The 13,795-nt window shown below is 38.3% G+C and overlaps 1 protein-coding gene across 1 annotated transcript in view; it reads right to left on the bottom strand.

The window, feature by feature from the left end:
* Positions 1 to 13,795, bottom strand: part of ULK4 (unc-51 like kinase 4) — a 406,030-nt gene that overhangs the window by 334,556 nt on the left and 57,679 nt on the right. Inside the window, exon 16 of the mRNA XM_023529030.1 lies at positions 2,687 to 2,794. Coding sequence (XP_023384798.1) covers positions 2,687 to 2,794 — 108 coding nt within the window. The remainder of the gene's footprint in view (positions 1 to 2,686; positions 2,795 to 13,795) is intronic.

Genomic DNA, 13,795 nt, shown 5'->3' with positions numbered 1-13,795 from the left:
GCTCAGAGGAGTAACACTGCCGTCTCTCCTGCGTTTTTAACGGGCTCACTCTGCCTGACGTCTGGAAAAGACTTTTACAGACACAAGAGCGAAGCAAGGAGATCATCTGGGAGTTTTCACAACACATCAGATGAGAGATGATTATACCGGGACTCACGGTGGGAGGCATCCTTGACAAAAGTAAGAAAAAAATACATAAACTATAACTGTATCGCCTCGTAACATCCTCTGCAAAAGCACACTCTGCTTGTCTGTCCTCCAGCTTGTAACCTTGGGGTCTTACCAGAGCATCAATAGGACAGAGCTTAGCTCTCAATATTAGATACAGTAATGTTATCACTTCAGGTCAGCCTTACTAGGTCAGCACTGACTTGAGATTTTAAGGTTTACATTCATTCGAAGTGACAGTTCCACAAAAGCCCTCATCTCATGAAGTTACTGATTTTTGCAGACCTAAGGAGAGAACGTCCTTTTCAGGCTTGCTGTAAGATGTGCTGAAGTGTCACGGCCACAGACACAGACTTGATTAAAATAGCCTAACTTATATCCAATTAGAGTAAGTACCAAGGAAAATGATTCTCTAGATCTACTTTTAGAAACAAATAGGAATATAATTCTATGTGGTCCCATTTATGTAAGATTCTAGAAAATACAAACTTGTCAGCAAATCAGTGGTTGCCTAGGGGCAGGGAGGAGGAATTACAAAGGATGCTGGGGAAACTTTTGGAGGTGATAGATATGTTCATTATCTTGATTGTGATGATGGTTTTGCAGCTATACACATATATCAAAATTGCAGCTATACACATATATCAAAATTGCAGTTTATTGTATGTCAGTTATATCTCAATTAACAGAAATAACTCAATTATATCCCTGATAAGATAGTAGACTAGGTACCTGAACACTCTTCCAAGAAAGCAACTAGTTTTATTCTAACATCCTTAAAATGCATCAGAGATCAAATCGCCCCCAGAGAAATGCAAGGAAAATAGCCTTTCACAAAACTTGGCACACATGAAAATGTTCCAGTACAAGAAAGAGGAGAGATGGATGAAAGAAGTAATGATTAAGAAAAACATCTATATTAATTAAGAACTGCTTCGTGTATATACCTTCATACACTATTCTTGATAGTGTATAACTATAATTGAAAAAAGCAAGCTGTTCTACCTGTTACATAAAATGAAACAAGATAAGAATCTACATTTCTATTTGATCATATGTAAAAAGTAACTCTGTAAATATAATCAAGGAAGTAGTTATAACAGTTATTTATTAGGGAACAGGTGGATGGGCAACAAAAACAGGAAAGAGACTTTTCCCTGTATACTTTTCTTTACTTAGTTTTCTAGCTTCACAAATGTGTTGTCTCTTCAAAATATAAAATTACCCAAGAATAAATTCAACCAAAGAGAGGTCCAAAAGCTTTATGAATAGAAACAACTTTAATGAAAATATTCTGAAAAACATAAATCCATGGAAATGCCATTGTTCACTGGAGGACAATATACTATAAATATATCAATACTTTCCTAATTGACTGATACATAGATTCAGTACAATTCCAAATATGCACTGAAAGACTCAAAATTATAAAGAGATCAGTACTTCCCAAGTTGATCTGCACAGTCAGTGCAGTTTTCTTTTTAAATGATTTACAGAATTGGACAAGCTGATTCTAAAATTTGTTCTGACAAGCGAAGGGCCAATAGCCAAGACGTTTATGAAAAGGAAGAATAAGGAGAGATCTGCTGTACCAGCTTCTCAATAATAATTACAGAACTAAATGGTTTTAAACACTTACGTCTCGTAACAATTATGGTAGTTGCCTTAAAATGATGATTGTTCAGAAAGTTTAATTCACAGACCGAGAATTCTGAGGTTATATAACATTTAAGCAAGTTCTATAACCAAAACATCAGAAATACAATAAGAGAACACCTTGATTCACTTATAACTTACTGGTACTTATTTAAAACTCTCAAGAAGATCAAATGAAATGAGTAACATAACTTATCAATATCTATTCAATACTATCCTTAAAAACCACATTAATGAAATATAAAGTTTTCCTATGTTGAATTCAATAGCACTTCCATATTGTAACTTAAGAAATAAGAAGTCAATTGCTGGACTTATCGTGGTTATCACTTCTTTAGGTATATTAATGTTGAATAACTATGGTGTACACCTGAAATTAATATAATATTGTATGTTAGATATATTTTAATTTAAAAATCTTTAAAAAAAATAAGAAATAAGAAGTCAAATTCTGCAGTCACAAATTTTCACGGCCACGTTAAGAGCTATACTTGCACAAAGTGCTGTTTTACACTGAAATAGAGCTTTCGTACTGAGAGAAACAAGGGCCGATCTCCTTGCCTGAAGGAGTCAAAGATGGCAGCACCTAGGGAGTACTTTTGGACTTTCAGTCCACTGGTTTTAAAACATGACCTGAGCATCTCTTACCCTTCAAAGTCAAAAGGCGCTGGAAGAGAAGGAAGATATAGACAGGGAAAGACAGATAAAAAGACACTGATAGCCTCTCTCCTCCAGAAATAAAACTTCTCCCAAGTTCTTAAGGCAAGCTCTAAGGGGCAAAGTCAAAACACTTTTATAGGATATTAATACCTGTCACCCAGGGTACGTCAGAACATGTCAAGAGTTAACCACACAGTCTCACCTGGGTAGCTACAAGGTAGATCAGCTCCCCGAGGGTTGGTAAAAGGCACTGTTTTAATTTGCTGTTCCTGAAGTTTTCCCTAATTAATTCGGTTAAGAGAGTAATTGCCTAAAAAGAGAAAAAAAAAAGTATATTATTTCATATGTAACTCTCAGTTCTTTAACCTACATGTGAAAGGCAAGATACTACAAAATTCACCTTCCATTTTTAAGAACAAATTTCCAAATTATTTTCAAAATATGGGCCTTATTCCCAAAAAAAAATATATATATATATACTAACCCTCCCAGATGAAGGTAAAAATATATCCAGTGAAATAAACTTATGCCCATACAGCACCTATCAGTTACCAGGCTCTTTCACTGCATTGCTGGTCCTGTGACGCAGCTATTGCTCTGTCTTAAAAGACAGGTTATGAGGCTGAGAGACATCCAGCCACTCTCCACCCAGCTCACTCAAACTACCAGGATCCGAACAGATTTTACCATGCCAGGTCCCTAGTACTCTCCCACACACCCTAGTTGAAAATTTCTTACTCTGCATTAAACTTTTAAAATGATTCCTTCAAAACTCTGAGAGTAGGAATATTATACCAAAGTTTCAACATAATCCACTTTGAGATTCAGCAGTGTATTTTATCAGATCTGGTTAACGTTTTAGGAGTCATGCTAAGAAAATCCCATACACTCACTGCCAGAATTCACATACCGGAACACAGGTTAATCAAATCACTAGAGTGCCCGTGAAGCAGAGTAGCGTGGTTTCAGAATGGTACACAAAAAAGGGCCCCATTTTAAGATTGGAAAAAACAGTTCATAAGAGAGTGTGGAAGCACTGCTCTAAAACTGTGAGACTCAAAGTGTGGCGCACAGACCAAAGGCCATTTCTTACCATCGACAAAGATGTTAAGTAAAAACCGAAAGCAGGCACTTAATAACTTCCAGAGCAATGTGACAATGCTACAACATCCAAGCATATGACCACCGGTCTCATCCAGTAAACAAGAGTATGGAGGAGCTGGGGTTGCATGTGGGGCAGCTGCACACAAGTCATGCACTAGAGGAACACTTGTTGATGTGGTATTTTTATTAAATGGCTTTTTTAAGTTGCAACTGACATACAATAAACTGCATGTACAATTAGATACATTTGACACATGTACATCTGTGAAATCATCACCACAAACAAGACAGCAACACCCCCAAGTGTTTCCTCAGATTCTCTTGGTAATCCCTGCATCCACTCCCTTTCTCTCCTCCCTAGGCAGGCAATGATTTGCCTTCTGTCATTAATTTGCATTTTCTAGAATTGATGTACATGGCATTAGACACCACGTATTCTTTTGTCTGGCTCATTTCACTTAGCATGATGAATTTGAGATTCATCTATGTTGTAGCATGTATCAATAGTTTGTTCTTTATTATTGTTGAGTACTATTCCCCTATAGATCTACCGCAATGTAGAACTACCACCACCCACTGCCTTACACACAGTGAATCCTCTACATAAAGTCACTGAGGAGGAAAAGCAACCACGTACATCACATGAGCCCTTACAGCAGGTCTTCCTTTTCCTTTGACCTTTACTGATCATCTTCTAGTATTACTGAACCATCAGAAATTAACAGTGTTCAGCCACTGTTAATTTTTTTTATCTATGAAAACTGTTATTTGTCACCAGCACAACTACCGTTTTAAAAAATGGCTATAAAAAGTATTCGAAAGAGAAAAAAATTGAAAAGAAAGAACCTCAAAATATCAGGAAGGAAGCAAGACTGTGGCAGGCAAAAATGAAGGTAAATCGAAAGGCTTTACTTCTAGTAAGTTTTCTAAGTTATGTTTGATGGCTGAAGTACAAATGAAATACAGCAAGAACAAAAAACAAAATAGCAGACTGCGACAACATGGATGAACCTGGAAGATATTATGTTAAGTGAAATAAGTCAGAGAAAGACAAATACCGTATGATCCCACTTATATGTGGAATCTAAAGAACAAAATAAATGAACAAACAAAACAGAAACAAACTCACAGATGCAGGGAACAAGCTGATGGTTGCCAGATGGGAGAGGAGTTGGGGGCAGGGTGAAAAAGGTGACGAGATTAAAAGTACAAATTGGTAGCTACAAAACAGTCATGGGGATGTAAAGTAAAGCATGGGGAATATAGTCAGTAATATGGTTAATAACTATGTATAGTACCAGAATACCAGACTAGTCAGGGATCACTTTGTAAAGTGTATAAATGTCTAACCACTATGCTATACACCTGAGACTAATACGAAATAATACTGAATGTCAAATGTAATTGAAAAATCAAAATAGGCGGGGAGTAAAGGGGAATAAGAGGTTCGAACTTCACGTGTAAAACAAATAAGTCATGGGAATATGGTGTACAGCATAGGGAATAGACAATATTGCGATAGCATTGTATGGCGTCAGACTGTTGCTGTACTTATCATGGTGATCACTTCTTTAGGTATATAAATGTTAAATAACTATGAGGTACACCTAAAACTAATACAATGTTGCATGTTAGCTATTTTAATAAAAATCTTTTTAAAAAATAAAATTTTTTTTTAAAAAGGCAGACTTAAGATCAAACATCAATAATTACAATAAATGGTCTAAATGCAACAATTAAAAGACAGAGCTGATTTAAACATATCAGCCTGATGTTTGCCAGAGGGGGACAGGTGAAGAAGGTGAAGGGAAATATGGTCAACAATATTGTGATGTTTGCATGGTGACAGGTGATCACTAGATTTAATGTGGTGATCGCATTGTAAGGTATATAAAGATTGAATTGCTATATCTAATATAATATTGTATATCAACTATACTTAAATTTTTTTTAAAAAATCAAAATAAAAAGTGATAAATTCAAATACCGAAAAATAAAAAATGAATGAAAATAAAAATATGACCCAACTATATGCTATCTATAAGAAACTCATTATCAAATACAGTGACATAGGCAGGCTGAAAGTAAAGAGATAGAAAAAAACATAGCAGGGAAGTAGTAATCAAAGGAAAGCAGGAATAGGTATGTTACTATCAGATAAAATAGACCTCAAAGAAAATTACCAGAGACCAAGAGAAACATATAAGAAAAGGTCGATCTACCAAGAAAACATACCAATCCTAAATAGATATACATCAAACAAAGCTGTAAGATATGTAAAGCAAAAACTGCTATTACTGTAAGAAGAAAGACAAATCCACAATTATAGTTGTGAACTTCAACACCCCTCTCTCGACAACTGATAAAAATAGACATAAAAGGATATAACTCTACACATATATATTTGGCAACTTACATGAAATAGACCAACTCCTCAAAAAACACACAAACTACCACATCTCACCCAATCTGAAATAGATAATTATTTGCAGATGACATGGTTGTCTTCACAGAAAATAGCAAGGAATCTACAGAAAAACTCCTAAACCTAATAAATGAGTTTGGCAAGATCACAGGATACAATATCAACATTTGAAAATCAATTGTAATTCTACATATTAGCACTGAACACGTGGAAACTGATATTTAAAATAACATTTACAATCACTAAAAATAATACTTAGGTACAAATCTAAAAATAAAAAAATATGTATAGGATCTGTTTGTTGAAACCATACAATGTCGTGTAAAGAAATCAAAGATCTAAGAAAATGGAGAGATGAGTTTTGTGTATTTCATTTTCTGTATATTATGTTTTGTCATCTTATAAAACTATTCTGGCTGGGAGGGACGGCCTTTCTTAGGGGGCAGTCTCCAAGACTGGGCTAGCCAATTCGTAGAGAGAGAATGTCTTTAATAAGCAGGGCACACCTCCTCTACCTGGCCCATACATCCCAGGAAGCAATATTCTTCTGCCTTTATCATCCAAAGGCCAGCTACCATGCAACTAGAGACTCTCCTTATAGCCCAACGCCTGTTGAAATTATTCAAACTAGCCAGTCCTAAACAGTTCACCCTGCCCCGTGGGAACTCCAATAAAGATCATAGTCTAAACATGCCACTCCCGTCTTCTGCCTCCGGACCACCTTGGTGTTTTTTCATGTGGCCCCATGTTGCATGCCATGCCTGTCTCTAGGACCCGTGAGCATAATAAACTTTGTTTTCCCGAGCCTCTCCTCTGTGTCCTCTCGTTGCCACTCCTTACTGACCATCTCAGAAAAGCATATGAAACAAGAAATATGCAATCTTTACAGATAGGAAGATATAGTGAAAATGTCAATTTGATAAGTCCAGTTTAATACAATTCCTATGAAAATCTCAGGGAGATTTTTTTGTATTGATAAGACTATTCTAAAATTTATGTGGAAAGGCAAAAGAATTAAAATAGCCTAAACAATTTTGAAAAATTATAAAGTGGTTGAAATTATTCTCCCTGGTTACAAGACTTATTATATTCTGACAGTAATCAAGAGTGTGTGGCATTGCCAGAGGAAAGAGGTGTCAGTCAATGGGACAGACAGAGAATCAAGAGATAGCTCCAGTCGAGTATGGCCCACTGATTTTAGACAAAGGCGCAAAGGTAATTAATCCAATGGAGCAAAGTCAGTCTTTTCAACAAATGGTTCTGGAGCAACCAGCTATCTAAATGAACAACAAAAAGGAGGGCTAAACCTAAGTCTGACACTTTACATAAAACATTAATTCAAAATGGATCACGAACTTGAACATGAAACATAACCCTATAAAACAAGAGGAAAAACAGGATACCGTCTTCTGAATCTCGGGCTAGGTGAAGAATAGATTTGACAACAAAAGCAGACATTGTACCAAAGAAAACAAATAGCTGACAAATAAGTACAGGAAAAGATGTTCAATCTCATTAGCAAATAGGGATATGAAAATTAAACCACAATGAGGTATCACTACACACACATCAGAATGGCAAAAATAAAAAACAACACCAACTGCTGTTGAGGATAGAAAGAAGCAATCACTCATATATCGCTGGTGGGGATATAAAATGATACAACCAATCCAGAAAAATTTGGCAGTTTCTCAAAGATAAATAAATAACCCACTAAACATGCAATTATGATAGGACGCAACAAACGCACTCTTGAGCATTTATCCCGGAAAAATGAAGACTTTCACTCACCCCCACCCCCCCAAAAAAAAAGTCCTGTACATCAAGGTTTATAGCAGCTTTATTCATAACTGTCAAAACTGGCTAAGACTAGGATATCTTTCACAGGTAAATGGTTAAACAAACTTGTACAACCGTATTGCAGACTACTACTGTTCAGTAACAAGGAACAAACTACTGACACATGCCACGACCTGGATGAATCTCCAGAGAACTGTGCGAAACGAAAAAAGCCAATCCCAAAGGGTTACGTATCACGAGTCCATTTATACAACATTCTCAAAATGACAAAACTGTAAATATGGAGATTAGTGGTGGCCAGGGGTTGAGGGGCAAGGGAGGACACGTGACAGAGGGAAGTGGGTGTGCTTATACGAGGGAGCCTGGCGGTGATGCTGTTCTGTTCCTTAACTGTTTCCATGTAAACATCCTGGCTGCAGTATATCGGTATAGTTCTCCGAGATGCTACCCTTGGAAAAAAACTGGAAAAGTATAAACATTATCTCTCTGGATTATTTCTTACAACCTCATGTGAATCTACAATTATCTCAAAACAAAAGGTTCAATTTTTTTTAAAGTCAACCTCATACTAAATTCAAAACTCAGATCTAGCTTTCTGCATCACAAAGTTAGTGACAGGGATTTATAGCATTTCTCCATTTTATAATCCACTGGCATTTTATATCAGAAAGCATCACTGGAAATTAAAAACATTTTAACGCTGCAGAGCCTTAAAGAAATAAAGCTGTCTGAACAGCCTCCAGCATAATAGAAATTGCTTTGGAGCTCAGTGTCTTGTAAATAGACACGCATCATATAATCTATGCTAGTAACGCCACAGCAATCTGACGCCTCGCTTGTAAAAGTTAAGTCTGGGTAGCATTAACAGTACACAACAGAATGTTTTTCTGCAATGTCATCTATATAGATTTTCTACTTGTTATTTTTTATATTTAAAGAAATATTAAAAAGGAAAACCATAAGAATAATAAGCATTTCACATAAATGACAAATACCAAGGAGAAAAATAAGTTTTTGTTGACCTAGGTGCAACAACATTTGAATACTAAACAGAAGAAAAAAGGCAAAATAGATGCGTTTAGTTCTTCAAACTCAGAAATTCAAGTAATGTGTGGATATCGTTCTTATGCATATTTTCCTATAGTTAAAAATTCGCCTGGCCATCTAACATTCAAACTAAGAGATATAAAAGTAGGATAGTCAAGTATTATGCTACAATTGTTTGCATTTTTTGCAAAACCTAAGAAAAATGAGGGGGTTTAGGGATCTTATTTCTGATAGCATTGTGCTTTCAGGTATATCTACACCATCTCTGGCTCTATTACCTTAATGAGAACTATTCTTCTGCAACCACAGGCATGATTGGTGAGTTGATCACTACAAATGATAATTTAAGATTGTACTGCTATTTCTAACACTACTTTGAAATCAAAACGCACTTTATAACACCTTTGACAAGGGAGAGCCAGGCCTCTTGGCTTCATCGGAAGTCATGAGATGGACATTAAAAGGTCAAACGTGCTTCAAGTTCACATATCCTGAACTGAGTCTCTTAAGGCAAAGGCAAAAAAGACAGAACAATGATAAATTAAGGAGACTAGCAAGGCTTAGAAGTTCTGCAGTTATACAACTAATATTCTGACACTTGCACAAATAAAATTTGCTTGCTCTTGACCCTCAAAATGTAGTCTTTAAATGTCCATGGTGATGGGTATACAATTAACGGTTACAAATACAAACTGAATAAAACTTCAAATCTAGAAAGTACTTGTCATTTCAGTCAATGTTTTACTGGACCAAAGGGACATTTTTTAAGCCCCATTTAACTCCTTCCCATGAGAGAGACTGCAATAGTCATCACAACAAAATAATCTTTAAATCAGATTCTATTCCGTATTCTTCCCAACTCCCACAGTAAGAGGCATTCCACAATCTCAAATAAACACAGGATTCCAATTGATACCATTTTGCCCAGGCTTTTTCTGTCTTAGAACACCACTTTCAATGTCCCAAACATAGCTGGGGCACATAAAATAAGAGCATTGTAAGGTTCAATAATCCTTTCTTAAATTTTATTTTTAATATCAATATAGGGAAGAGGCATGAGAACTACACAAATAAAACCAAGTTGTATTCAGAGCCTGCTAAGTGCTGCTAGACCCGGAACCGGCTGATCAGCACACAGCCAGACGACAAGGGAACCCACCGAAGATTCCTGCTGAGGTGACTAACGACTACTTCCCCACGACTTAAAACACTGCAAACCTATCCCCAGAAAGGAAAATAGATTTAAACTGAATCCCCCGAACACTTGGGGTCTCTCTCATTCTCTGTCTTGGAGAAGAAACTGTGTCTCTGTCTGTGGAGTGTTACCCCTTCCTTAATAAACTTTCCTTAGTCTCTAACTCTGGCGTGCACTTGAATCCTTTCCTGCGCAGTCAAGGACCCTCCCTCTCTCAGTGCAGGACTTGAGTTCCCACTCCAGGAAGGGGTTTGGGGGGTTGGGGTTGGAATTCGCTCCACCCTGCATCAGCATATCTTAGGTTCCTTGGGATCTTGTACCCCTGGATTAAGCTTTAGCAAGTAAAATCACATCTGTAGACTTGAAACTTCAAACGCTCATTTTCACCAGTGTTGGTTAAAAAAGTGAGACAAAGAGAGAGAACGAATTTCAGACAGGTAAGGGAAGGCCCATGATCCAGGAGGAGAAAGACAGTAAACCTGATGAAGATAATAAAATTCTGTTCTGTATTTAATAACTGAAAATGTTATTGCAATGTTGCATCGCTGTCTGTAAGAAGCTTTCCTGGTGACGTCTTGACATCAAACTGTTAACATTATCTTCTGTGGACATAGTTTTTAATCTCTAATTCTTTGCATGCCTATTGGGTAACTACACTCAAATTGGCATCTGACAATCAGGAAGAAGGAGTAAGGACTGTTATCTTGTCACTTCTCTGTTGAGGCCTCGATGTTGACAACCTATATAACTGGTGATCTCCTGCTCTTATAGATAACAAACTGTCAGGAAAAGCAAATAAAATGCATAAGTAGATTTCTTATCGAGTCTTTTACAGTCACATAAAAAGTCTGAAAGCATTAAGTACAAAAACTTTATCAACTTTCTGAGTTGTTTTTTAAATCAAGAGGTCAACAAATTTAACTGCAAAAGAAATTTGTCATTTCTCTGGTCACTAGTCATCCGGTCTTCCTTCCTAACACAGCTCAACTTCCTTTTGGGGAAATACCTTACCAGTACTGTGTTTAGCCTGTGGGATGACCCCCAAAAAAAAAAAAAAAAAGGCATTCTGTTCTCCAAATATGGAACCTGAAAGTCCCAGGCTCCCTTCAGAAACATCTTTCCTCCCACAGTCTGGTACAGTCAAGTGCAGAGCCGCGACCTAAACTCAGCCAGCAACACTCTTGCTCAAAAGTCTGAGCACGGAGTAGAGGGACTTCGAGTAAAAAAAAACAGCCGAAGTTCACGCATTCGTTCCAGCAGTGGCCCCAAGCGAGACTCCAAAAGCATCCTGCCCCAGAGGCCTGGTGCAGCTGCCAGCTCCTGACTGTTCCAAACCTTCTCCTGGGGCCTTTGACCTTGCCTGTTTCCTCCTAATAAATATCCTTTATGCTAAAGTAAGGCAGAGTGAGACCACAAAAGTAGTAGACAGTGCCTGTGCTGCCCAGTCCTCCTCCCTTCCTGGAGACACAAAACTATTTCCCGGCTACCGGAGTCAGATGGGGCGGTGTGACTAGTTCCGCGCAACTGGCTCAAAGGTGAAATGATGTATGCATACCCGTGTGCCATTTTCCGTACTCTCTTCCCCTACTCCAGGATGCTTAAAAGTATCACGCTGGCTGGAGATCCACATAAGATGGAAACAGCCTGAAGTCACCTGCCCACAGCCTTACCCAGAGCTGCAGCCTCTGCGATTCTGACGGGCTTCGTTACCACAACATAAGGTAGCCTATCCTGAGACAGAACCCTAAGCATTTGATTCAAAGAGACCACTCTATTTATACACAGTAATGAAGGAGTTTTCATATTTTAAAATAATCACTAAGAAAACAGTCAGGAAACTACTGCACCCATATCTTAGGAAGATCATTCGTGTGGCAGCTCAGATCTGCCATAAACATTTATGTCATGGATCCGACACCAACCACCAGACAGCAGTGAATGAAAAGTAGCCTGATAAATCTTGCCGTGAGGATTAAGAAATTGGATGTCAAACTGCAATAACTCTGTGGTCCAAAACCAGATTAATCATTAAAATTATTCTGTCCATTTCTGATGGATGGCAGACAAGATATCCTAAATATTTTGCTTATTGAAAATAACAAAAACGTTGAATATTTTTAAATACCTTTGTAAAATGCACAGCCGAACTGGCAAGAAATTAAGGTGACCTCAAAGACCAAAAATAGAAGAGGAAAACAAAGAAACAGGTAAACACAACTAAGACACTTTGACCCTGGGGGCATGTGCTGAATCTTGGTGACCTTGAAATAACCCTTTGGAATGGAACAAGAGAACAATCGTGGGGCTGCCCAAGGAGTGGTATCATGCTGGAGACCATTCACATTCCGTTGGGACTCCAAGGACACAGGAGTAAGAAGTGAACCAGCCTGCAAAAGAGATTCTTTCCCTCATAATCAGACCAAGTCCCAGAAGCAGACCTGCGGCTCACATTCTCATTTACTCTTACCTGGGCGACCAGACATTCAAGTGCCTGGGAGTCTGCTGGGCTGACCAACGGAAACACGGCCTTAATGACAGTCTGCAATTAATGAGGTCGAATGCTAGGATTTCCCCAGCATGCTGTAGAGCAGCGGTACTCAAATTTTCATATGCTTTATAATCGCTGAAGAATTTGTAAAAACATGGATTGCTGGGCTCCGCCCTCAGAGTTTCTCATTCAGGAGGTCTGGGGTGGGGCCTTGGAATCTGTACGTCTAACAAGTTGTCCAGTAATGCTGAAGGTCTAGAACAGCTCTCTGAGATCACTACTATGAGACTCGAAGTTGTCTGCACACTGGAATGACTTGCTTAGCTTTAAAAATTACAGAAACCTGCACTTACCCCCCAGAGATTCTGGTTTAACTGGTCTGGGGTATAGCCTGAACATCGGAATTTTTAAGGCCCCCAGGAAATTCTAATGTGCCGCCAAGATTAAGAACCACTGCTACAGAGAACAGAGTCTGAATGCTCAAGAAATTAAAAATGTTGCAATAGTTCTACAAAGTGCGACCTGTCTAACCATCCCTCCCCAAGTGAGCTTGAAAAGCATGCCTGGGGAGTGGGGCACCAGCATCTTTGAGGAGCTCTGAGGTGGCTGTCCTTTACAGGACAATGGCAGCACTTAACTGCAGACACAAGGTGGGCACAGTGAGTCACAGGGCAACTTGGCGATCAGAGCATTTGGACCCACCAGAATCCCAAATGATGATAAATTAACCATCAGATCAGCCTATTAAACTGATGCTTGATACATAGTAAGAAAATTATTGGGCAGACGTAAAAAGAGTCCACATATCAAAGACGTACGGCTTTTTATCCCAATCCCACAGCCAGGCTGGTTCAAAGACCCAGAGCTCCTTGACACACTGGAGGTTCCTTCAAAAGAGATTCCTACAAAATAGCCACAGGTAAATGTTGTGAATTTTCTCCAACATTTCCCATCCCCAGAAGGTCCTCGGCCACTTACCATGTGACTGAGCACTGGAGAAAGGGAATTACCCAGACCCTCTAACATTGGGCACTGGCTCTGAACTTAGACTGATCTCTGGAGACCTAAGATACCCCTAACTCCAACAGTCAGATTAGTTGCTTATCAAGGTCAGGTGCTACATAGAGTCTTAGCCAAATACATCTCACATCTGTCCAGTGGGTCCATGGACCCATCCTTTGTTATTTTCCTCGATCTAGAACATACAGTGAGAAAAGATACACCTAGTAACTGGCACGATCCCCACAGTGGA

This window comes from Pteropus vampyrus, unplaced genomic scaffold (assembly GCF_000151845.1).
Source record: "Pteropus vampyrus isolate Shadow unplaced genomic scaffold, Pvam_2.0 Scaffold35, whole genome shotgun sequence".
NCBI lineage: Eukaryota > Metazoa > Chordata > Mammalia > Chiroptera > Pteropodidae > Pteropus > Pteropus vampyrus.
This window is presented reverse-complemented; position numbering and strand designations above follow the sequence as displayed.